The following is a 23,499-nucleotide window of genomic DNA, read 5'->3' as shown; positions in this document are numbered from 1 at the left end:
AAATTTGGCGGATATGCAAAGTTGTCTTCAGTTTTTTCCAATGATTTCTCACACACTTGGGAAACCCCATGGATGCTGGAGCCGAAATAACCAGGTCCGAAGTGCGTCACCACTCATCCATCGGCGACGGATCACGATCCGCAAATCGAGGCCTTCATTGCAACATCGTTAGCATCCGCTAATTGTCAAAGCAATGAATAATGAAAGTTCAGATACACATATCCATAGTATATGTATCTTTGCCGAAGTCCTCAGGGTGATTTCTAGAGATCAATTGTGGATGTGGGCAGCTCGCCGTATGACCATCAATAATCGATCTAAGGCCGAAGATCGAGTGCGACATGGGGGTCTGCTGCTCTCTTGGCCAAATGGCTTTCTTATAAATTAAACTCGCATTCAATTCCCCCATCTGTGGACCGACCATTTCTCTTCGGGGCCATAAAATAGTTATTAAAACTTTAAGTGGTGTATTTAAGTGCCCACTAAAAGCGGCAGTCACCATTTACATAATTTACATTATGGCAGATATGTTTACCTTACGAGAGTTTGGCATCAACTTGAAAAGAAAGAGTCATTTCAAGTAGAAAAACTGTAGCTTTTAGCTTCTTTAGAAAAAGTTCTGTAATCTATCATTTTATATATCTGCTTAGAAAGAAATAGATGGAATGGTTGTGGTTTGAAATAATTTATAAATGGATATCTTGCAGATTACGTAGAAGTTGAAATACAAATGATTACAAATGATACAAATGAAGAACTAGAAAATCCCCCAAAATACTTTCTTAGTTAACTGAATTCAGAAAGTCATTTCTCACAAATCGGAGAATACCCAAATGAACATGGCACATCCAGCACACCCAACTCCATTTCATTGGAGTTTAAGCCAGCAGTTTTCGCTTCAATTGACAGCCGCGGCAATTACCTAAGTCTGGGCCAATTTGGATGGAGTGCAAACAGTGGGTCGGGCCACAAAAGCGGCGTGTGGAGCGGTGATGGCGATGAAAAGCCCAATGACTTACATTTGCCCAGAGCCAAGCGAAGGAGAAAGTGAAATTTTGCATTTCTCGGCGGCCGGCAGCAACAGCAATAAGTCTTCGGACTGGTCTGGGCCATTGCCATTGGTATTGGAGTGGTGCGGAGAGAGGAGCGGAGGAGCCCAGCAAGCGGAGTGGACCGGGCCCAAAGTCAAGCTCAGAGCTCGGAGCTTCAGTCGTGGTTTACAGCTCGACCCAAGCGAACGGACGTCTTTGAAAAGCGGACGCGGCAAAAACCGCACGGAAAACGCAACGAAATCGAAAGTGTTCACCTACACCACGCGACGTGAATCGCCAAGTGGTCGGCGAGGCGGGGGCAATATACCCATCCGTAAACATTACGTGTCACCATGCCGCCGGCTGGTCAACAACTCCGGCTTACGGCCCTTGTTTATCTGGCCTTAGGTATTGCACTCTTATGCAATGGCAGCGATGGAGAAACTAGGCAAAAATACGCCAATGAATCACTCGCCGTCACGGACGTGGACGATCCATCTCCAGTTTGGTCGCAGTTTCTCGAAGATTACGTCTTGAGGTGGGTTTCAGGAGGCTAGACTAGGGCAGCACCACTCATCCAAATCTTCCCACGCGTTTTATAGCCAAGGCAGCAGTAGCAGTAGTAGTGGCAGTGGCAGTGGCAGCCGGCGAAAGTCCAAAGATCTGCCTTATATGGGCGGGGATATGGGCGTCAATGGACCGCTCAGCTATCACTCATCCGCCTACAAGCGACCCGGCAACAACATCTACATCACCAGGAGGATCGGCGAGGCGGTGGAACTGGAGCCGCATCTGCGAAAGCCCGTCGAGAGTCAGAGTCCCATTGTGAATCCCCAGTTCCGACCCATGACCAATCAGATGTTGCACCAGCAACACCAACAGATGCAGCAGCAACAGCAACAGCAGCAGCTGCAGCAGCAACAGCAACAGTTGCAGCAACGGCAGCAGCCGGGTTTCCTGCAGCAACTCTTTGGCATAGGTGGCAGTGGCGGCAGCGGTGATGGTGGCTTTAATCCCACCCAGCAGCATGTGCGCCCGGTGCCGCTGCAGCAGCAGCAGGTGCAACAGATACCGCAGCAACACCCGCAGCAGCAACATCTCGTGGGCGGTCAGCCGACAACTTTCCGAGCTGTCTCCGAAAATGATCTTTATCTCTTGGGAGCCATTGAGAAGTTGGTGTATCGTGTGGGTAAGTTTGAAGTCATACTCAGGAGTTCTTAGTCAAGCTAAAACCGCACCCAAAAAAACCATAGATTACCTTGAGAGTCGCGTGCGGCGTTCGGAGCAGCTGATCTACTACCTGATGGCCGGGAACAATCAGAAGGAGGTGAAGGATCCATGTCCAGCGAACTTCACCCGCATCAGCGACAACTGCTACTACATCAACAGCCAGCAGCAGGTGAACTGGAAGACGGCCAACTCCGCCTGCAAGGGTCTAAACTCCCACCTGGCCGAGTTCGAGAAGGTCTCGGAGAACGAGGAGATCATGGCCTATCTGCTGAACCAGCCGGCGCATCGTGGTCGCGATTACTGGCTGGGCGGCCTTAACCCCGGCCTCCTTTGGATCTGGTCCAACTCGGCCAAGCCAGTGAATCCCAACATGAATCTCACATCCATTGCGATGGCCCAGAAGGGGGAGAACTCCACCGCCGCCAATCTGGTAGACAGTTCGGAGCAGGCGGGAGAGGAGCAGGCGGCCGGCGAGGATGTCCTGAACAACACGGTCCAAATAGAGGGCAAGGGTCGCTGCCTACGGCTGAGCTACAATGCCGGGAAGCACAGCTATGTGTACTACGGACAGGAGTGCACATCGCGGCACTACTACATCTGCGAGCACGAGGACAAGACGCTGGACAACAAGATCAAGAAGATCACCCGCGAGCTGAAGCTGTTCGAGTGAGGATGCGATGGGATGCAATCCAATCCGATCCTCATGTGATACCTCCAGTTACCTAGCCATATATCGCGTAATTTCGAATGAATTTATTCTTGTGTTACACATTAAATATTTATAAATATTTATACAATTAATAAACATACCGGATAGTTTTCAAAACGTTTTAAGGATACTATGTTCTTGCACAGCAAAGCTTTAAGGGATTTCTCCAACGAAAATACAAACAAGGATATTAAACAAAATCGATACTGGAACTGGGTTCCGTTTGCTATAAGCGAAGGTTATACACAGAGATCAACGCTAGTCCGGATAAAGGTAGTCCTGCAGAATGTTCTGGAAGGCTATCTTTATCTTGCCGCGATCACGCCCGTTCAGCTTTTGGATGTCGGGCAGCAGGCTCATCAGAAACATGGCATCCGGATCGGTCTTGCAGTCGCACAGCTCCGCACCGCCGGTGGACACGGATCCGCTCGACGGGTTGTTGGCTTCCAGACGCACAGGAAGCGCAGACGCGGGCACCTGTGGATGTCCTCCATGCACGTGGTTGTGCCCGTGCCGTTGACTCAAGTAGCTACTGCTACTGCTGGCACTAACACTACTACTGGGCGCCATTGCGGTAACCACTGCTGCGGTGGATGGTGCGGGCAGCTCCGCTTCGGATAAGCCAGTAGTTCCTGGAACGCCTCCTCCTCCGGCGTGCGTTGTTGTGCTGACCAGATCCACGGGCTTGCTGAAAGTGGGTCGCACAAAGGAAATATTTGGATGGGCAATCGGTTGCGCGGAGTAGTTCACTCCGGCCACTGCTGCAGTGGGAGCTTGCAGTTCCTGGGAACGTGGACGAATAGCGCCACGCATCTCGTCGTGGTAGGCGCGCATTTGCAGGCGACCCGACTGCATTCGACTGGCGTGTGAATGCTGGTTGGCATAACGACGCTGGGCTTCCGCCGATGAAGAACTTGATGTGGGCGCCATCTTGTGTAGGTCTTGGTCTTCCTGTTCATCCTCCTCTGGCTCCTGCGCCTCCTGTTCGTAGTCGTCCGCCGGCTCTTCGCACTCGGACTTGATGTCGTTGCCGTCCAATTGGCTGTGGAAACGGATGTTGCGCTGCTGCTCCTCCTCCATGATGTCATCCAGCTCGGAGTTGTTGTGCTCCGCCTCGTCAAAGTAGTCCAGATAGTTGTCCAGCTGCTGCGCTGGTGGTGACTGGTGGGCGGAGGGCGTGGGCTGGCCACCAATACTGCTGCTGCCCGGAATGGTCACTGAACGCTCGCGCTGCATACGACTGGAAAGGTTGGAGAGGTGTGCCAGGGCGTCCTGCACCTGTGTGTCCAGCGACTTGGGCTGCTGGTGCTTCTTGCGTAGATACGGATGCAGGAAGAACATGCGGTCGAAATAGGACCAGCAGGGCGGCACCTTCTCCTCCAGATAGTTGGTGTACTCCCGCCGGAACGAGATGCGCAGATTGGTCCACTTGGCCAGGCTGGCGCCCGGATTCTTTTCCAGCTTCAAATCCACCTCGCGCCAAAAGTTCTCCACGTACGGCCGGCAAAAGTAGTACTTGTGCCGCGGATTGTAGATGGCCTCGTCGCGCTGCACAATTTCGATTAGCTTGAAGACCTTAGAACAGAAATATGCCAATAAAATATTTTTCAAAATGCTTCTCCGTGCAAATACCTCCTCCGTTAGCCAGCGGGATGCACTGCAGCTGGCGTTGGGATTGCTGGACACGTACTGGCTGCCCGCGAAGTCGGTCGTCATCATGAGTGGGCTGTGGCTCCAAGGCAGTCGCTCCGATGGATTCAGTTTTAGGTGAATTATCCAGCGCTCGCCATAACTTTTGCGAAATATTTTTATTGTTTTTCCCAAGTGTTCTTTTAAGTGCTGTCGCTGGTTCCGCGGCGAACCAAGCAGGCGGCTGAACTGGTTCCGGTTCCGGATCCCCGAAGCTTTTGCGAACTATTTGTGTTTATGCGGGTTCCTGAAGAAGAATAAAATAATTTCAGGAATGCCAAGTAAATGGTATTGATGTGCAAAATGGTATTCTCATTAAGAAATCTTGAATTGAAGAAATAAGAGAACACTTGCAAATATATCCTGTTATTAAAATGATTAAATAATAGTTTTAAGACCATGTCAAGCTGTAAGTTATTTGTATTGCATATATAAGCATATATAATATTTTGCATACAAATGATCTGGCTGAATACACGTGTGGTGCTAAGAAATGTAGCATAATGAAATTACGAAATAACCAAACAGAAAACACATGTTCTACGCGCAGAGCTTGTGGATTTGTCGCTTTCTTCTTGAGAATTAGTACGTAAATTGAACTAAAGCATTTGTGTCAATATTTGCAGCTCCAAACATTAAAGGTATAAAATTGGGCAATGCCCCCAGAGAAATATCACTGTCGCAACAGAGTAATCAAGATGAAGTTCATCGCTATCCTTTTCTTCCTGTGCGCCATTGTTGCTGCAACATCCACCAGCAGCACGACAACCACAACGGAGACCTCCACTACTTCTACTACAGCTTCGTCGGTCCCAGCGCCAGTTCCTTGCGGAAATGGGCCCCAAGGACCTTGTGCCAAAAAACTATACTTTTTCTACTAACGAACTGTTTGAGCCTTGCATAATACCCATAAATAAAATTCCTACGACCTAATAAAGCTCCAAACTGTTTAAAAAGGCGGCGACTTAAAAATCAGAAGAACGGTAAACTTAAACGTTGCAAATTGGAAACAAATTTCACGAATCACCCTACTAAACGGATATCCGACCCACTTAGCGGTATATTCCAGTATATTTCACCCGACTCGGGCGCATTTTCGGTCTGCCGAACTTCGGTCACACTTCAACATTTTGGATTTTATTTTCTGTGTGTTTTTCCAAAATTTCCTCCGATTCTGGCTCTAAGCTTTTGCGGTTTTTCTGAAAATTGTGCGCACCTCCATGCGAATGCCGCACGGCGCGATAGTAAGTAGAAAGTGGCGCTTGCGGGGCATGCGGCAAGGGAAAAACACGAACACGGCGAAAGCTTGCAACATGAAAAGTCCACATTGTGGCACACATTCGCACTCAAACAATAACAAATTGCTGGCAAGGGGAATCATAACAAAAAACGTCTGCATTCGGAGCATTTTGGAGTGGTGCCAGCCAGTGGGAGGATCCTGAGGCCAGGTGGAAGGTTTCCGAAGCCGGGCGCACACTTGGAGGACGTGACCTGCGGCAGGAGTCGCATTGGAAATCACGCATGCACCCTGAGAAGCCAAAGCAAGGAGCACAATAATTGGCAAACACCTCGTTTAATTATCCATTGGGCCGTGCCACATAAGCGGCAGTTATTTGTTTACATTGCAAACAACTTAGAAGCTAGACAGCCTAGTTGCATTGGTTTTGGCGCGCTAATAGTACATAGTATCTTAATTGAGCACTTAATTGCAGGCAATCACTGGAACTTGATGCCCTACCCACAGGCATGGCGGTCAAGGTGCAATTCGAAATTGGCCATACGTCGAAGCTGCGCAGCAAGAAGACACCGCATCCGCAGGCCTTTACGCACGATTGGGAGATCTATGTCCAGGGTGTAAACAAGGCGGACATCAGTGCCTTTGTGGAGAAAGTGGTCTTTCTGCTGCACGAATCCTTTCCGAAACCTAAACGAGGTAAACGCTGCGATGCTATACAGCCGTAGTACAGTTGAATTAACTCTTACGCGAATTGTTCATTTGCAGTGGTCAAGGAACCGCCGTATGCCATTCATGAGTCCGGCTACGCTGGCTTCCTACTGCCTGTTGAGATTTACTTTCGCAACCGCGACGAACCCAAGCGCATTGTTTACCAGTACGACCTGGTACTGCAGTCCACGGGTCCACCGCAGCACCACGTCGAGGTAAAGACGCACATATTCGAAGCCCCGTCGGAGGAGTTTCGCACGAAACTGATGCGAGGCGGTGGAGTGCCAGTGTTTGGAGCTAACATCGGTGCCGGTAGTCTCGCCCGAACGCTTTCGCCCAGCGTTGGTAGCGGTGAGACGTCGCACAGTAATGAGATGGCTGGTGTCAAAGCCAAAGGCGTACCTGGTACAATCTCCATGAACGTGGATTCGAATACCGGCAAGAAACACAAGTCGCGCATTGAGGATCCCGGAAAGAGCAACGCCTTCTCCGCCCTCTTCGGTCCGCCCATCACCAAGACCACCGTGACGGCCAACAACATGGCCCAGATCCCTGCTTCCAAGCACTCTCCTGAGGCTAAAACCGCAGGCGTCGGCGGCAAAGGTGGCTTTCACGAGGGCAGGGAGAAGGCTAGCAAGGATCGGGATAAATCCAGCGGTGGAGACAAGCCGCGGGAAAAAGACAAGAAGGATCGGCATGGTCGCGACAAAGACCGCAAGTCCAGCAAGTCCGGCGATGGCAAGCACGAACGGGATAAGGAGAAGTCCAAAAAGGATAAATCACGGGACAAGGAGCGTGAACGCGAGCAAAGCTCAGGCAATACCCCTTCTGCCAGCGCCCTAACGGTGAGTACTTCTGTGGGCACAGCTGGAGGATTGGTTAAACACACAGCTAGCCCAAAGCCTGGAAAGCCAAACGAAATGGGTGCGCCCAGTCCCAAGAAGACGGCAAATGATTTAGGCGCCGGTGCGGCAGCACCTCCTTCCCGTTCCAAAGAGCGCGACGAGCATAAGTCCGTCAAGTCCGAGTCCAAGGACAAGGAGCGGAGCTCCAGCAAGAAATCCAAAAAGGACAAAAAAGATAAAGACAAGGAGCGCGATCGCGATAAGCAGCGCGATGAGAGCAAAGACAAGCGAATGCCCAAAGAAGAGCGTTCTGGCCAGTCCGACAGTCCGGCCGCCGGAAACCTTCAATCTGCCCACCTGCAGCAGCAATCCCAGGTGGCCAGTACCGGTAAGGCCACGCCCACATCGGTTGGCAGCAATAGCAGCAGCAGTATGGTCTCAAGCAGTGGCAAGCAAAAAGAGGAGGCCACGGGCAAGCATTCCGAGAAGGCGGCAGACTCCAAGGGTGATAAGAGCACAAGCAATGGAAATGCGACAGACACCAAGAAGTCGCACAAGCACAAGAAGAAGGACAAAAGCAAGGACAAGGAAAGGGAGCGCAACGATCGGGACAAGGACAAAGACAAGGAGCGTGACAAAGATAAGCTGAAGGAAAGGGAGAAGGACAAACAGCATGCGATCGGCTCCGAGAAGTCATCGGCGGTCGAGCCATTGGCCAAAATAGATGGGGCTAGTCCTGCCACCGAGGGAGGGGCGCCGGACAAGACCCCTGCAAGTGCTACTGCCAGCAGCGGCAGCAAGAAGGAGAAGCACAAAAAGTCCAAGGAGAAGTCCTCTGGGAAGGATGAGAAGCGCCAACGGGAGACCAGCGATAAGCAAGCCGATCCCAAGCACCCTGGAAAGCAGCAATCACAGTCGGGTCAGTCACAGAACAAAACTCCCAGCAACCTAGATCTTAGCGATATGGACTCAGCCCAGTCGGCGCCGGATCTTGCCGCCACCAACGCTCTGGCTGCAGCAGCAGCTGCCACCCTCCAGCACTCCGACAGCTCCAACAGCAGTTTTCCCGACCTACCCGCCAGGAGTAGCAGCCAGCAGAAGCCGACGAAGGGCAATACCGCATCCGGCAAAGAGGCGAAGTCTGCTGGCAAGGAACACAAGGGCAAGTCCAAGCAAAGCGACAAGAACCTTGACAAAAACAGCGACAAGACAGAAAAGCCAGACAAGACTCCGGACCCCAAATTAGAAAAGTCCGAGAAGTCGGAAAAAGAGGAGAAGAAGCGCAATCGAAGGAGCTCACAAAGTAGTAACAGTGGCAGCGGTGCAGGAGTCGGTGGTGCATTCATAGAACCTCCTGTTAAGGCCTCAAAAAAGGAGCAGAGTAAGGCGGCGAGCGAAAAATCCAAGTCGCCCTCGCTGCGTCCAGCTAGAGAAACCAACTCCACAGGCACTGGAGCCGGGACGCCCAATGCCGGATCCGGATTTCTTGCTCCGCCATCATCTTCGCCCAGCAACAACCATAGCGCAGCTATAGCGGCTAGCTTGAATAATAATAATAATAATAATAATATCAACAACACGAACAGCAACAGCAGCCATTCGCCCGGCGAGCTACTAACGCCCGGCCAGCTCCAGCTGCCCACGGAGTATTTGAGCGAGCTGCAGGAGCTGCACCACAAGATTATGACGCTGCAGGACAATGAGGAGTTGCAGCAGGTGGTAGAGATGATCGCGGCCACCGGCTGCTACGAGATCACGCACAAGACGTTCGACTTCGACCTGTGCAAGCTGGACCGCGGCACCGTGCAGCGCCTGCAGGAGTTCCTGGCGACGTCGGTCTCGTGACACTCCCTGACCTCCGCGACTGGCCCGGCTCTCTACAGCTAGACGATGCACAAACCCCTCATGCACATAACCAAATCATTAATCTTAAAGTTAACGATGTAAGCCAAATGCAAATGAACTTGGCTCGCACACAGCCTCAATTCCCCAAGCTAGATCGTAAGTTTTTTGGCCCAAGGGGCCCACAAGACCCGACCGATTTCGTTTTTGAAAATATTGAAGTCGTCCTTTAGTTTTTGAGACTCATTTGTTTTAAGACTCATTTCTTTTAAGACCTATCATAAATTATTTTGGAATCCTATTTGACTCTAACTAGACGATTTTAACGTTCTACGCATTTGCTACGCTATTTTTTTTTAATATTTTCTTCTAATTTAAAAAACACATTAGTTTACACCAAGAGTGTACCTCTTTAAAACCTTGTTCCCCTTTATGGAGATCTTGAACAGACTCTATAAAACGCAAATGCAACTATGGTTCATTGAACTCTATGCAATAATTATAAATATTATCTATATTTAATGACCGTTTCAAAGTCAGCTGCCCGTATTTTATGTTAAAGGTTTTAAGGTACTCACCAAAAAGGTAAAGTTTGTAAACTAGTGCTAAAATCTTGCGAATAAACCACTACTTTTGTACGATATTTACGTACTTACTTTTCGTTTGTTTTTAGTTCCTCCTAAATTTATCCAATATATCATAGTTTCAAGTATTAAGTTAACCTATCTAAGATAAGAGGCCTATATAACCAAAAATGTGCGCAGTGTATTTTAGTCTACGGTTAATCTGCCTAAGCGATCTAAACAAAAGTGAAATATTAACTCTTACTTAAGAAAGGGATTAGCATCAGCCTTGAAATATATGAGGATATATACATATATATATATGGAACGACTAAAAAGCTCTATTTAATTGGTAATCGTAAGTATGAAAGGATGTTTTTTTCACTGTATGCAAAGAAGGCGAAGTCATCAGTTTAACTCTTAAGTTGAATAAGTAAGCCAGCTGGTCTGTACCCATATCTGAGCAAATTGTATTCACTACACAATTAAGACTACATTTTTATTACACATACAAAAATGTCATTTTTATTAACTCATTACTATCGTTGATTAAAGGAACGTATATTACAAACTGAGGCAGATTTTTTAACTTAAGAAGACAGTGACAATATTCTTTGGAAAAAAACACTTATCAGCTACGAGTAAGCAAAATTCTACAATCAGTGCAGAAATCTATTCGAGTTGATTGCTTAGCAGTTTCTGTGTCGTGGACTAGTTTCGTTTTGTGCACAAATTAATCGCGACAATAGCAATACTTCCGCAGTTCCGGATCCCGTTCGTATATGCAGCGGGCCTGATTTCCGTACTTGTTCACGCGCGAGATATCCGTGAGTTTCGTTGTGGCACTGAAAGTGTGCAGGCTGTAGGCCACACTCGCCTCAAACAGCCCCTCGCCGGGCACCGTTACCACCTGGAGCTGGTACATCTCGTCCCGGACCACCGTTTGACCAGTCATGTCCGCCAGGAAGCCGTCGCGGTCGCTGTTCGTCTTAAATTGCAGCAGCTCCTTGTGCGGTTGCAGCCGTAGTGCCCAATTCACACGATGAATCTGTTGAGCAAATAAACAAAGTGAAGTGGAAATGTATATGGAAAATGTATGTTTCGAACCTCCAGGGGCGCACAGTACTGCCGCTGCTCTACTGTGGCCAAGTTAATGGCATTGACAATGCTTTGGGCAGCCTTGAGAATGATGCCCGTGTACCGGGAGTCGTTCAGCTGCAAAGGCAACCAATTAAGGCAGGCACACCAGTGGGGCTCTATGTAGGCATCCGCACAGGATCGATTACTGGGAATTGGCTCCAACAGCGACATGGCACGTCCTTGGGCTAACTCCGAGATGCGAATCCCAGGCTGGCTGGGTTCAGTTTTCGGATCGCTGACTTCCCCCAGCTGATCAACTGCGGTTTGCAGTTCTGTGTAGAATCCAACATTAGTATCTTGTAGAGGTTTGCAGTCTAAGTACATACGTATAATGTGTTTCAGTGTGGCGTGAATGTCGAATGGCGTGGTCAGATGATGCTCGTTGGCCACGAAGTTGCTGTACTCCTGCGGGAAGCTCTTCTTAAACGACTCGGGAAACACGAAACTAAAGAAGGGCAGTCGCTCTTCCTGTTTCCCTTGCAGAGTGGCTCGCACTTCGGCAAACCGATTGCCATGATCGGCCATCATGATAAGTATTGTGTCGTCTAGCAGCGATCGTTCCTTCAGTGCCACCAACCAGTCATGGACATCATCATCCGCTGCTCCCACCAGATTGATGGAGTCGTGGGACAAACCGCCATGGAAGCTAAAGGCGAAACGCGGGGCATCGCGATACTTAAGCATAAACTGTAAGAAAATATAAAATGTGTTAGTTTCCAAGCGCATTTGGGAAATTTCGGCATTTCGGCAGACAACATACGTTTTTGGTGTATTCCAGCATGGTGATGTGATCCGGCTGGTGGCCAATGCAGTTGGGCTGGCTCTCGGCGGCCATGTGCTCCGCTTGGACATAGTAGGTACGTAGGTAGTGGTCCACCGGCTGGGATTCAAAGCCTGTCATGCGGTACGTGAAAGTGCCCACATTGGGCAGATCCTCGTTGAAGGAGGTCAAATAGCCCAGGCGCGCAAAGTCCTGCCAAATCATGGGATACGAATCCACGCTACCTGCCCCAGACAACCGCTTCCTCGTCTCCGGCAGCTCAAGTTCCGTGAAACCCGTCAACAGAGGCACCAGCGCCTGCGGTGTCCCATCGCCCACGATGTTGTAGCCTTTGAGAACGGTGGCGCCCAGCTGTTGGGTGAGATACTCGTAAGTCCTCGGCAGCTTACGAATGAAGGCATTGCGACTCAGCGAATCGAAGCCAAACATGAGCACATTGTAGAAGGGCGCTGCGGACCCATCCTGCATCTGCTGCTGAGCCTGCGCCACCGCCTCGGGCGGCAGGACAGCCAGGTTAGGCGAGAAATTGGCAGCCGGGGGACGGGACACCGTATCTCGTATGCCGTGGGCCATGCCAAACCAACTAAGTACATGAATAATACTCTTTAAAGTCAGTCATAACTAGGAAATAAGTCAGTGGTCACCTCTCGCCGCTGGCGGATCGGCAGGCCACCTTGACAAAGTCGCTGGCCTGCAGCACATAGGGCTCCTTCATGCGCAGTGTTCGCCCAAAGCGAGCCTTGTAGTCCGACTTGCGAATGATGTCCGTGTAGGAGCAGATCACATCCTCGTGGCTGGACGCGATCTCCGGTCGCACAAAGCAAATGGATTTCTGTGGGACAAACGAGGCATACGGTAAGCAATTTGATTCTATAGCAGGTGACCTATTCTGACCAACCTCGCACATAACCCAGTCCATGCCCTCGCCGCAGTTGATTCGCTCCACCGGCTTGTAGAACTTCATGATGTCCGGATTGTCCAGCGGCAGATGGGGATGGCGGCACTCCCCACGATTCACCGCCGATCTAATGGAGCGCTCGATTATTTCGCTTCAACGCCAAAATAGAAAATTAATTAACTTGCAACGATAAATACGCTTTATCACAAGTATGTACACATATGCATGGGCAAACATCGCGCAATCAATATCGCACGCCGCTGTGACGCACAACTAGGCATACTTACATCTTGAGGCTCTTATCCAAATCCCGCTCCAAGTTCAGCGCGTACCAGGTGACCATCAGGAGCACCACACAGCAACATGCCGCAATCTTGGGCACAGTTCCCCGCCGCACAAAACGCATTTTGAATAAAATATGAGCTGCAAGTATTGAACCAGACGCATGAGACTTGCATTGTTGCCTCTTTCTGCACATGCAGCACTCACTGTACTTCACACCACTACGTCATACCACAGTGGACCACCGTCGAGCTCCAGATTTGCCGCCTATTGGTGTCTTACTGAAGTACCACGCTCATTTTTTAAATTAAACATTTAACTTTACAGCAGCTGCGGCGTACCGCTATATGCGAGTTGCCAAAACATTGGCACGGCACATTGCGAATTTGGTCCTACTGCGTTGGTTGGCAACGCGAGCGCTGCAATTTAAACTTTAAACTTTGATTAAAACCCGGCTTTAAGTCGGATTATTATTTAGTTGGCTGTATGTCCAATAATCAATCTAGCTTATCGTTAATTAAGGTGCGATTTGCTGCCAAAACACTACACCATGCAATCAGACTCAGTGATTAAATGGTAGTAGTTCGAGCTGGCCCAAGTACTTTACACCGAAAAAGGTAAAACAATTATCAAGCTAGAAGTATTCTATTACCAACAAATGTGTTCACCTGGAATGATAACGATCGGCTCCCACGATGGTCCGTATCTGATTTGGAGACTCACCAAAAGCTTGCGACAAAGCTCGCGGGCTGAGCAGCGCGTCCGAAGATTCAGTTGTGCGCCAAGCTCAGCTTCGGCCATTTCGCGTCACTCCGCTCTGATCCGTGGGAACTCCGCAGCACCACCTGCTCCATCTTCCATATTATCGCGCCGTTTATTTTGACAACTGCTTCTGCGGTTGGTCTGCAATATTGCAGGGAAGAAAACATTATCCTACAACAACTGACGACGTCTTGAGAAAGGACTAACGAGGTCCGCTTGCGTAACAAGAATGCTGAGAACATCAATTATTTGCCTCTTTTGGGCCATTTTGGTTAAATCATCGCCGGGCTGTAAGTAAATAGAAGATTGCCAAGATTCACAGCTGCTGGGACATGACAAGCTTAGCATATTTGTTTTGCCGCGGGCCTTCACAAGTCGCTGGAAACCTGTTTCCGTACTTCCACAGCTAATGACCTAATTTATTACAATTTATTCACAATATTGGTAAGCTCTCTGAACCTAAAATCTGGACTTCCAGCCATCTACTTCCCCAACGAGGCGGTCCAGGTGTCCAACTATGGGCGCTGCATAACGCCAAACCGGGAGCGGGCGCTGTGCATCCACCTAGAGGACTGCAAGTACCTGTACGGCCTCCTGACCACCACTCCGCTCCGGGACACGGACCGGCTCTACCTGAGTCGCAGCCAGTGCGGCTATACCAACGGCAAAGTGCTCATCTGCTGTCCGGACCGCTATAGGGAAAGCGCATCGGAGACGCCTCCGCCGCCCAAGCCAAATGTAACCAGCAACAACCTGCTGCCGCTGCCAGGACAATGCGGCAACATCCTGTCCAATCGCATCTACGGCGGAATGAAGACCAAGATCGACGAGTTCCCCTGGATGGCCCTAATTGAATACACCAAGGGTGAGTACAGGGCTCTCATCTTAAATCTGATCGCACTTACCCACTGGTTTATCCCTATTAATCCATACATATGTACATGCAGCCCAGGGCAAGAAGGGTCATCATTGCGGCGGCTCCTTGATCAGTACGCGATATGTGGTCACAGCCTCGCATTGCGTCAATGGAAAGGCACTGCCCACCGACTGGCGCTTGTCAGGTGTTCGGTTGGGCGAGTGGGACACCAACACCAATCCCGACTGCGAAGTGGATGTGCGCGGCATGAAGGACTGCGCGCCGCCGCATCTGGACGTGCCCGTGGAGCGGACTATACCCCATCCCGGCTATATACCGGCCTCCAAGAACCAGATCAACGACATCGCACTGCTGCGTCTGGCTCAGCAGGTGGAGTACACCGACTTTGTGCGTCCCATTTGCCTGCCCCTCGACGTCAATCTGCGGTCGGCCACCTTCGATGGCATCACCATGGACGTGGCTGGCTGGGGCAAAACGGAGCAGCTGTCGACCAGCAACCTCAAGCTGAAGGCAGCCGTGGAGGGATTCCGGTTGGACGAGTGCCAGAACGTCTACAGCAGCCAGGACATTCTCCTCGAGGACACGCAGATGTGTGCCGGCGGCAAGGAGGGTGTCGACTCTTGTCGCGGCGACTCCGGTGGACCGCTCATCGGCCTGGACACCAACAAGGTGAACACCTACTACTTCCTGGCGGGCGTGGTGTCCTTTGGACCGACTCCGTGCGGCCTGGCCGGATGGCCAGGAGTATACACATTGGTAGGAAAGTACGTGGATTGGATCCAAAACACTCTTGAGTCCTGATTGTAAAGTGTCTTTATGTAAATAAACTTGACCAACGATTTCCGTTTCAAAACTATTTTAATTCCTTTGCGCTTCGTCACTAAAAAAGTGATTTACCATTTTCTGGGAATTTCCTTTTGTAATTTGAATATTTACATAGTATGTATGTAATTATACGTGCTGAGTAATATAACTATTAAACTACAATTTGACAGTCATTATACGTACGAAAATAAGTTTAGCTTTAACCTAAAGTTAAGTTAGGTTTTATTGGAATATAAAACCCAAATTGCAAATAATAATTTAGCCCACTGAATTAAAAAATGTCAAACATTAAATAAAATAAAAACCGTTTTTAAATCGCTGCGAAATGTACAGCTCAGATTGCCCAGAATAATGAAACACGTCTGGCAACTCTGCAACTAGCTGTGCAATCTGGCAACGCAAACATATTGGGGTTAAAAATGTTGAAGAACATCTACGTAACGCCGTTAAATTTTATAAAATCGGCCACAAGCCTGCAGCAGCAAGTGCGGGTAAGTGCTCTGATGGATTAAGGAAGCGATCCCCATTCACCACTCAATCACTTGCAGACCACGTTCGTACTGAAGCGCAAATATGACCCGCCGCTGCACAAAACCAACGAGAAACCCCGCCGGATGAGGGCCAAGAACTTCATCTACGAGCTCGTGGAGGACACGCTGGTCAAGAAGCGGCCCAACATGCAGGTGGTGCTGAAGACCTTCGTCGAGGGCGTTGGCGACAAGGGCGACGTGGTGTCCATGAAGCCGCACTTCGTCTACAATAAGCTCCTGCTGCCGGGACTGGCCGCGTACAATACGCCGGAGAATGTGGCCAAGTACGCCAAGACAGAGGCTGAAAAGTCGGCTGTTAAGCACAGCTCCGCCTACGCCCAGCGCACGGTCAACATGCTGGAGTCCATTGTGCTGGCGGTGGTGATGAACAAGGATGAGCCATGGGTGCTCGAGCCCTGGCACATCAAGGCCTCGCTGCGCAAGGCTGGGTTCCATTGTCGCGAGGAGTGCATCACCCTGCCCAAGGAGCGCATCGAGGGACCAGACCTAAAGAAGGAGAGCAAGGACTTCTACTGCACCGTGACCATAAACAAGCTGGAGCAGGCGCGACTCAAGTGTCGTCTGCATCACTGGAGCACAGATCCCAGCGAACGGCTGCCCTACGTCCTCGAGCACTGGAAACTCCAGTCTGAGCCACTGCTGGATGTAGGCTCACCCGAAAAGAGCACATAGACCCTACCAAATACATGCGATTGTTACAAAACTCTTGATTTATGAACAGGCGGAAAACATAGTTTATTTAACATTTTATCAAGTTGTACGACGCGGATACTTACTTATGATTACGAGTCTATATGATGTTAATATAGTGCACTAATGCACAGCCTTCAGTTCCACCTCGAAGACGAGAGTGGAGTTCGGGCCTATCTTGGGTGGAGCCCCACGTGCGCCGTACGCCATGTGCGGGGGGCAGGTGATGACTCGCTTGCCGCCCACCTTCATGCCGGCGACTCCCACGTCCCAGCCCTTGATGACCTCGCCGCCGCCCAGGGCGAACTTGAATGGCTTTCCCTTCAGCAGGCTGTCGAAGGTCTTGTTGTTCGACTGCAGGCGGCCGATATAGTATACGGATACGCGTTTGCCCGACTTCGCCTCCTCGCCCTTGCCGACGAGCTGATCCACAACCTTCACGCCTCCGGTGATGGTGCGCGGCTCTTTGGAAGCCGGTTGCTGCTTGGCCTGCTCCTTTGCCTTTGGTTGCACCTTCTTGGCCTCTGGCTTCTCCTTCTTCTTTGGCTGCTCTTTGGCCTCCTCCTTCTTGGCCACACCATTCTGCTCCTTGCCAGATTTCTTGGCTCCCGGCGAGAGCTTGGCAACCTTGGCCTTTGGCTGTTCCTCTTCAGCATCGGAATCGTCGCTGTCCTCCTCCTCCTCGCCACTCTCCTCGTTCTCATCCTCCTCATCGTCGTCGTCATCATCCTCCTCACCATTTTCAAGGAAGGACTCGTATTCCTCAATTATCTGGCTATCGTCATCAGACTCTTCCTCGTCTTCCTCCTCGCCGCTCTCATCCTCATCATCTTCAGACTTTTTGCTCTTCTTGCCCCCCTTGGCCTTCAGCAATTTCTCGAGCGTGAACTCCTCGTCATCCTCATCTTCGGAATCAATGTCGTGCAAGTAGCCCAGCAGAGAAACACTGGCGTCGCCTGTGAAACGGATAAGTGCGTCAGAAACGTATGAACATGGTGGACATATAAGAACTTACCGGCGGTGTAGAACATAATGCGATCGCCCTTGCTGAAGTTAAGGTCCAGAGCCACCTGTGGAATGGCCTTGGTCACGGTGGCCACGATGTACTCCTGCTTCTCGGCAGCGAGGTATAACTTGGCCTCCTGGCCCTTGTCGAGGGCGACGCCCGAGATATGGAACGACTTGATGATGGTCTGCGAGTACTTGCGCTCAGGCTTCATGTTCAAACCTGGAAAACCCCACAGTTGGTCAAAAACATGGTTTACCTCGGCATGCAAATGGCGCCGCTCCACGCTGCCGGCAAATCAAGCGGCAAGCACGTGGCGGCAATAGAAGCGCGCTCGTAAGTGGCCACAGCTCTGTGGCATAGCCAGTCCGAAGTCGGCAAACAAGAGCAGTTTGACTTACCCCAAAACATCGACATCTTGCAAGATTGTGGGCTACTCTCAGCGGAAAATGCAATTCAAAAAGAGGAATTCAATTCGGTAGAACGAAACGGAACCACAGACGCTAGTGATGTGATGTATCGCCAACGCGCGCGTTTTAATCGATTTAGCGATTCAATATCGAAGTTAGCGCTGGGCAATCAGTTATGCATAGCGCAGACACCAACCACATGCAAAAATGTGCTAATTATGCCCTCTTGTCGGCGCACCACGGCGAATGGCCACAGTCGTGTTGTATTTGTGGCGAAAAAAATTTGTGTCGATTGGATTGGGGCCCCGCCTTGTTAAAATTTAACCATTTCGAGCTGCTGGAGCATGATAAGCAGCCCAGCATGACGGAGAAGATTACGCTAGCCGACGCGCTGTCCAATGTGGAGGTGTTGGACGAGCTCTCCCTGCCGGACGAGCAGCCGTGCATCGAGGCGCAGCCCTGCTCGATTATCTACAAGGCAAACTTCGATACGAACTTCGAGGATCGCAATGGTTTTGTCACTGGCATTGCCAAGTACATCGAGGAGGCCACCACCCATGCCAACTTGGTGAGTTAGCTCATCCGGCTTATCTCTAGCATTACTCACAGTTTACCCCTTTTCTTTCCTCTCTCTTCCTCTCCGCCCTCAGAATGTGCTTCTGGACGAGGGGCAGAAGCACGCAGTGATGCTCTACACCTGGCGCTGCTGTTCGCGCGCCATCCCGCAGCCCAAGTCCAACGAGCAGCCCAATCGAGTGGAGATCTACGAGAAGACGGTGGAGGTGCTGGCCCCGGAGGTGAACAAGCTGCTGAACTTCATGTACTTCCAACGCAAGGCCATCGAGGCCTTTTCCGGCGAGGTGAAGCGCTTGTGCCACGCCGAGAAGCGCAAGGACTTCGTGTCCGAGGCGTACCTGCTGACCTTGGGCAAGTTCATCAACATGTTCGCCGTCCTGGACGAATTGAAGAACATGAAGTCCAGCGTCAAGAACGATTACTCCACGTACAGGCGGGCTGCGCAATTCCTCAAGGTGATGTCGGACTCGCACACCCTGCAGGAGTCTCAAAATCTATCCATGTTTCTGGCCACGCAGAACAAGATACGCGACACGGTCAAGGACACGCTGGAGAAGATCGTGGGCTACGAGGATCTGCTCTCTGATGTGGTCAACATTTGCGTTCACATGTTCGAAACAAAGATGTACTTGACGCCTGAGGAGAAGCACATGCTGGTCAAGGTGATGGGCTTTGGTCTGTTCCTAATGGACAGCGACGCGTGCAATATCAACAAACTCGATCAAAAGAAGAAGATCCGCCTGGATCGCATCGATCGCATCTTCAAAAACCTGGAAGTGGTGCCTCTGTTCGGCGACATGCAGATTGCCCCATTTAACTACATAAAGCGCAGCAAGCACTTCGATTCCAGCAAGTGGCCGCTGTCCAGCTCGAATGCCATCAGCCCACAGGCGGATTTAATGGTGCACCTGCCGCAGATACGCGAGGATCACGTCAAGTATATTTCGGAGCTGGCGCGATACACAAACGAGGTGACCACCACCGTCAAGGAGAATCCCTCTGATGCCGAGAACCGGATTACGGCCGATCTGGCTCTGCGCGGCCTGCAATTGCTGTCCGAGTGGACCAGTGTGGTCACCGAGCTGTACTCCTGGAAGCTACTGCATCCCACTGATCATCACCAGAACAAGGAGTGCCCCGTTGAGGCCGAGGAGTACGAGCGGGCCACCCGCTACAACTACACCTCGGAGGAGAAGTTCGCGCTCATCGAGGTGATTGCCATGATAAAGGGGCTGCAGGTGCTGATGGCGCGCATTGAAACCGTGCTGTGCGAGGCTATCCGGCGTAACATCTACTCCGAGCTGCAGGACTTTGTCCAGCTTTCGCTTCGTGAACCGCTGCGCAAGGCCGTAAAGAACAAGAAGGATCTTATCCGGAGCATCATCATGTCGGTGCGAGAGACGTCGGCGGACTGGCAGAAGGGCTATGAGCCCACCGACGATCCAGTGGCCAAGGGCAAGAAGGATCCCGATGGCGGTTTTCGCATCCAGGTGCCGCGTCTCAATGTGGGACCCTCTTCCACGCAGCTGTACATGGTGCGCACCATGCTGGAGTCTCTGATCGCCGACAAAAGTGGCGGCAAGCGCACTTTGCGCAAGGACATCGACGGAAACTGCTTGCTGCAGATCGACACGTTCCACAAGACATCGTTCTACTGGAGCTACCTGCTCAACTTCAGCGACACGCTCCAGAAGTGCTGCGATCTCTCGCAGCTGTGGTACCGCGAGTTCTACTTGGAGATGACCATGGGTCGTAAGGTTAACAAGTGCTTGGTGCGTCATCAGCACAACGAGGAATGCAAGGATCTGATCACCATGGAGAAGCGTATTCAGTTTCCGATTGAGATGTCCATGCCCTGGATCCTTACCGATCACATTCTGCAAACAAAGGAGCCCTCAATGATGGAGTAAGTAACTGGCACACAGGTCAACAGATCCATACTAACTATGTGCCTTTTACAGATTTGTCTTGTACCCCCTGGATTTGTACAACGATTCGGCGTACTACGCCCTCACTGTCTTCCGGAAGCAGTTCCTGTACGACGAAGTGGAGGCCGAAGTCAATCTCTGCTTCGACCAGTTTGTCTACAAGCTCAGCGAGCAGATTTTCGCCCATTACAAGCAATTGGCGGGCAGCATTTTCCTGGATAAGCGTTTCCGCTTGGAGTGCGAGGTACTCGGTTTCAACTTCCAATCGTATCCCCGCAATAATCGTTATGAGACCTTGTTAAAACAACGACATGTCCAACTTTTGGGTAAGCAAAACACCCATTGCCTAATGGTCTTTTGGTTAATTGTTTCTTTTCTTGTTCAAGGCCGTTCTATTGACTTGAATAAATTGATCACACAACGCATAAACGCCAACATGCACAAGAGCATTGAGTTGGCCATCAGCCGCTTCGAGGGCAACGATATCACCGGCATTGTGGTAAGTGGTACCATAGTGATGCCCAGAAACAGTCTCGTCTAAAACACGTTTGATTTCAGGAACTTGAAGGTCTACTGGAGGCGAATCGAATTTGCCACAAGTTGCTAAGCAAATACTTGGCCCTGGATAACTTTGACGGCATGGTCAAGGAGGCTAACCACAACGTACTGGCGCCCTACGGCAGAATAACACTGCACGTCTTTGTGGAATTGAACTACGACTTCCTGGTCAATTACTGCTATAATGCAGCTACAAATCGGTGAGTCAGCTTTCTATTTTTTATTGCTTAAAATACTAATTACTATTATGTCTTTCAGTTTCATTCGAACCAAAGTGAATCTTTCGTCGTCACAGGCTATACAGCGTGAAAAGCCGCCACAAATGTCCCACTACTATCTGTGGGGCTCCAAGCAGCTGAATGCTGCCTATTCCACACAATATGGCCAGTACACTGGCTTTGTAGGCTCACCGCATTTCCATGCGATGTGCCGCCTGCTGGGCTATCAGGGCATAGCAGTCGTCATGGACATTATACTGAAGGACATTGTTAAGCCGCTGATCCAAGGCTCGCTGTTGCAGTTCACCAAGACGCTGATGATTGCCATGCCCAAGTCGTGCAAACTACCCCGTTGCGAATATGGTTCGCCGGGAGTGCTCAGTTACTATCAGGCCCATCTTACAGACATCGTGCAATATCCGGACGCGAAGACAGAGCTGTTCCAGTCTTTCCGGGAGTTCGGCAACAGCATCATCTTTTGCCTGCTGATCGAACAGGCGCTCTCGCAGGAGGAGGTGTGCGATCTGCTGCACGCCGCCCTCTTCCAGAACATATTTCCCAGACCTTTTTGCAAAGGTATGTATGGGTAGACACTTACATAAAGTAGTTCTGCTTTCTTACAACTCTCTCCCTTTTAGAAAATGAGAAACCGGAGGCTAAGCAAAAGCGCCTTGAAGCCCAGTTTGCCAATCTGCAGATAGTTTCAAACGTGGAAAAGATCGGCACTGCAAAGGTGAACCTTTAGATTGTTTTATTAAGTAACTTCTTAACTCAACTTTGCCAACAGCAAGCGATGATAGCACGAGAGGGAGATTTGTTGACTCGTGAGCGTCTCTGCTGCGGCCTCAGCATCTTCGAGGTTATTCTAAACCGCGTGAAGAGCTATTTGGACGATCCGGTGTGGTGTGGTCCTCCACCGGCCAACGGGATTATTCACGTGGACGAGTGCTCAGAGTTCCACCGCCTTTGGTCGGCTCTGCAGTTCGTTTATTGCATTCCAGTAAGGGGCACTGAGTACACCATCGAGGAACTCTTCGGCGAGGGTCTGAATTGGGCTGGCTGCGTCATGATCGTACTGCTGGGCCAGCAACGGCGCTTCGAGGCTTTGGACTTTTGTTACCACATCCTGCGGGTACAGCGCGTTGATGGCAAGGATGAAGACGTCAAGGGCATTGTAAGTCGCTGCAGCTTCGTCATAACTATCAAATGTCGAAACATAATTCGAATATATCATTACAGCAATTGAAGCGAATGGTGGATCGGATTCGTCGGTTCCAAGTATTAAACTCACAAATCTTCTCCATTCTCAACAAATATCTGAAAGGTGGCGATGGCGAGGGCTCAAATGTGGAGCACGTGCGGTGTTTTCCACCGCCCCAGCATCCCTCGGTCATATCGTCCTCGTCGCACTACCAGGATCCCCAGAAGCTGCGGCAGAGCATAAACAATTGAAGTCTCCTGGAAAGGGATGCATTTAAGCTAATCGCATACAAATAGGTTATACTTAATCGCAGTTGCATTAGTCCCCGGGAAAACAGCGACGTAGAAGCCGAATAGCCAAGTTCTTGGCTATGCTGCCTAAATTTTGACAGTTTATTTAGTCAAAGAGGCGGTCTTGGTTCTATTTGAATTCGATTTTATTGAAAATCTCTTTTGGTATGTCGCATTCAATCTTACAGTACGTTAAATGTTTTATCCAAGCAATTATACATATATAGATGTAATTTTGATTCACTTGCCAAGGCATTCGATTCAACTACTCGTACATTATCCCAAATACTCTATTCTAAGCTCCCTAAGATATTATGTTTTTGGCCTATCTATTCCTTCGCTACAAACAGATACATTTATGTTTTGCTTTCCGATTTGAGAATCAAATTAGCCAAAGAATTGATGACAGCACGGCGAAATAAAAACTAATTGGCTTTAAACACAATCAAAGTATTACAAAAAAGATGCCGCACAGTGTATGCCCATACATTCATACATTCAAAGAAGCCACGACAGCCAGCATTGAGACACATGCAATTAATACAATGAACATTATCGAATAAAATTTTCATACGTATTTCTAACAAACCCACACAATGCGACAGAAATTTTAAAACACGTTCAGTAATTATAGGCGGATCTTTTGCAAGAT

The 23,499-nt window shown here is 50.0% G+C and overlaps 9 protein-coding genes across 9 annotated transcripts; 6 read left to right on the top strand and 3 right to left on the bottom strand.

Moving 5' to 3' along the window:
- The first annotated feature begins 79 nt into the window (after positions 1–79).
- Positions 80–2,938, top strand: LOC6537206 (mastermind-like protein 2). Its single transcript, XM_002097728.4, has 3 exons — positions 80–1,569; positions 1,634–2,220; positions 2,285–2,938. Exons 1-3 carry the CDS (start codon positions 1,385–1,387, stop codon positions 2,929–2,931), a joined length of 1,419 nt encoding a protein of 472 aa, XP_002097764.1. The 5' UTR covers positions 80–1,384; the 3' UTR covers positions 2,932–2,938.
- A 61-nt stretch (positions 2,939–2,999) lies between these two features.
- Positions 3,000–4,841, bottom strand: LOC6537205. Its single transcript, XM_002097727.3, has 2 exons — positions 4,603–4,841; positions 3,000–4,545 (listed from the first exon to the last, which is right to left on the bottom strand). The coding sequence occupies exons 1-2, from the start codon at positions 4,687–4,689 to the stop codon at positions 3,229–3,231; spliced, it is 1,404 nt and encodes a 467-aa protein (XP_002097763.1). The 5' UTR covers positions 4,690–4,841; the 3' UTR covers positions 3,000–3,228.
- A 485-nt stretch (positions 4,842–5,326) lies between these two features.
- Positions 5,327–5,615, top strand: LOC6537204. The gene has a single exon (XM_002097726.4). The coding sequence runs from the start codon at positions 5,358–5,360 to the stop codon at positions 5,538–5,540; it is 183 nt and encodes a 60-aa protein (XP_002097762.3). The 5' UTR covers positions 5,327–5,357; the 3' UTR covers positions 5,541–5,615.
- Positions 5,616–5,750: 135 nt separating this feature from the next.
- Positions 5,751–9,942, top strand: LOC6537203 (protein AF-9). Its single transcript, XM_002097725.4, has 3 exons — positions 5,751–5,903; positions 6,372–6,592; positions 6,662–9,942. The coding sequence occupies exons 2-3, from the start codon at positions 6,406–6,408 to the stop codon at positions 9,292–9,294; spliced, it is 2,820 nt and encodes a 939-aa protein (XP_002097761.3). The 5' UTR covers positions 5,751–5,903; positions 6,372–6,405; the 3' UTR covers positions 9,295–9,942.
- A 414-nt stretch (positions 9,943–10,356) lies between these two features.
- LOC6537202 lies at positions 10,357–13,321 on the bottom strand. The gene is made up of 8 exons (XM_002097724.4): positions 13,163–13,321; positions 12,961–13,096; positions 12,674–12,824; positions 12,420–12,607; positions 11,755–12,358; positions 11,321–11,681; positions 10,962–11,266; positions 10,357–10,902 (listed from the first exon to the last, which is right to left on the bottom strand). Exons 2-8 carry the CDS (start codon positions 13,077–13,079, stop codon positions 10,588–10,590), a joined length of 2,043 nt encoding a protein of 680 aa, XP_002097760.1. The 5' UTR covers positions 13,080–13,096; positions 13,163–13,321; the 3' UTR covers positions 10,357–10,587.
- A 391-nt stretch (positions 13,322–13,712) lies between these two features.
- Positions 13,713–15,450, top strand: LOC6537201 (serine protease easter). Its single transcript, XM_002097723.3, has 3 exons — positions 13,713–14,007; positions 14,196–14,582; positions 14,665–15,450. Exons 1-3 carry the CDS (start codon positions 13,947–13,949, stop codon positions 15,393–15,395), a joined length of 1,179 nt encoding a protein of 392 aa, XP_002097759.1. The 5' UTR covers positions 13,713–13,946; the 3' UTR covers positions 15,396–15,450.
- Positions 15,451–15,756: 306 nt separating this feature from the next.
- Positions 15,757–16,673, top strand: LOC6537200 (39S ribosomal protein L9, mitochondrial). Its single transcript, XM_002097722.3, has 2 exons — positions 15,757–15,910; positions 15,968–16,673. The coding sequence occupies exons 1-2, from the start codon at positions 15,839–15,841 to the stop codon at positions 16,640–16,642; spliced, it is 747 nt and encodes a 248-aa protein (XP_002097758.1). The 5' UTR covers positions 15,757–15,838; the 3' UTR covers positions 16,643–16,673.
- Positions 16,674–16,680: 7 nt separating this feature from the next.
- Positions 16,681–18,224, bottom strand: LOC6537199 (39 kDa FK506-binding nuclear protein). Its single transcript, XM_002097721.3, has 3 exons — positions 18,068–18,224; positions 17,676–17,888; positions 16,681–17,616 (listed from the first exon to the last, which is right to left on the bottom strand). Exons 1-3 carry the CDS (start codon positions 18,081–18,083, stop codon positions 16,784–16,786), a joined length of 1,062 nt encoding a protein of 353 aa, XP_002097757.1. The 5' UTR covers positions 18,084–18,224; the 3' UTR covers positions 16,681–16,783.
- Positions 18,225–18,322: 98 nt separating this feature from the next.
- LOC6537198 (cytoplasmic FMR1-interacting protein) lies at positions 18,323–23,439 on the top strand. The gene is made up of 9 exons (XM_002097720.3): positions 18,323–18,644; positions 18,727–20,558; positions 20,614–20,906; positions 20,967–21,079; positions 21,139–21,338; positions 21,397–21,932; positions 21,995–22,089; positions 22,144–22,530; positions 22,596–23,439. The coding sequence occupies exons 1-9, from the start codon at positions 18,438–18,440 to the stop codon at positions 22,806–22,808; spliced, it is 3,876 nt and encodes a 1,291-aa protein (XP_002097756.3). The 5' UTR covers positions 18,323–18,437; the 3' UTR covers positions 22,809–23,439.
- Positions 23,440–23,499: the final 60 nt, after the last annotated feature.

The sequence above is a fragment of the Drosophila yakuba genome, chromosome 3R (genome assembly GCF_016746365.2).
Source record: "Drosophila yakuba strain Tai18E2 chromosome 3R, Prin_Dyak_Tai18E2_2.1, whole genome shotgun sequence".
Lineage (NCBI taxonomy): Eukaryota > Metazoa > Arthropoda > Insecta > Diptera > Drosophilidae > Drosophila > Drosophila yakuba.
Note: the sequence above shows the minus strand (reverse complement) of the source record. Positions and strands in the feature narration are given on the sequence as shown.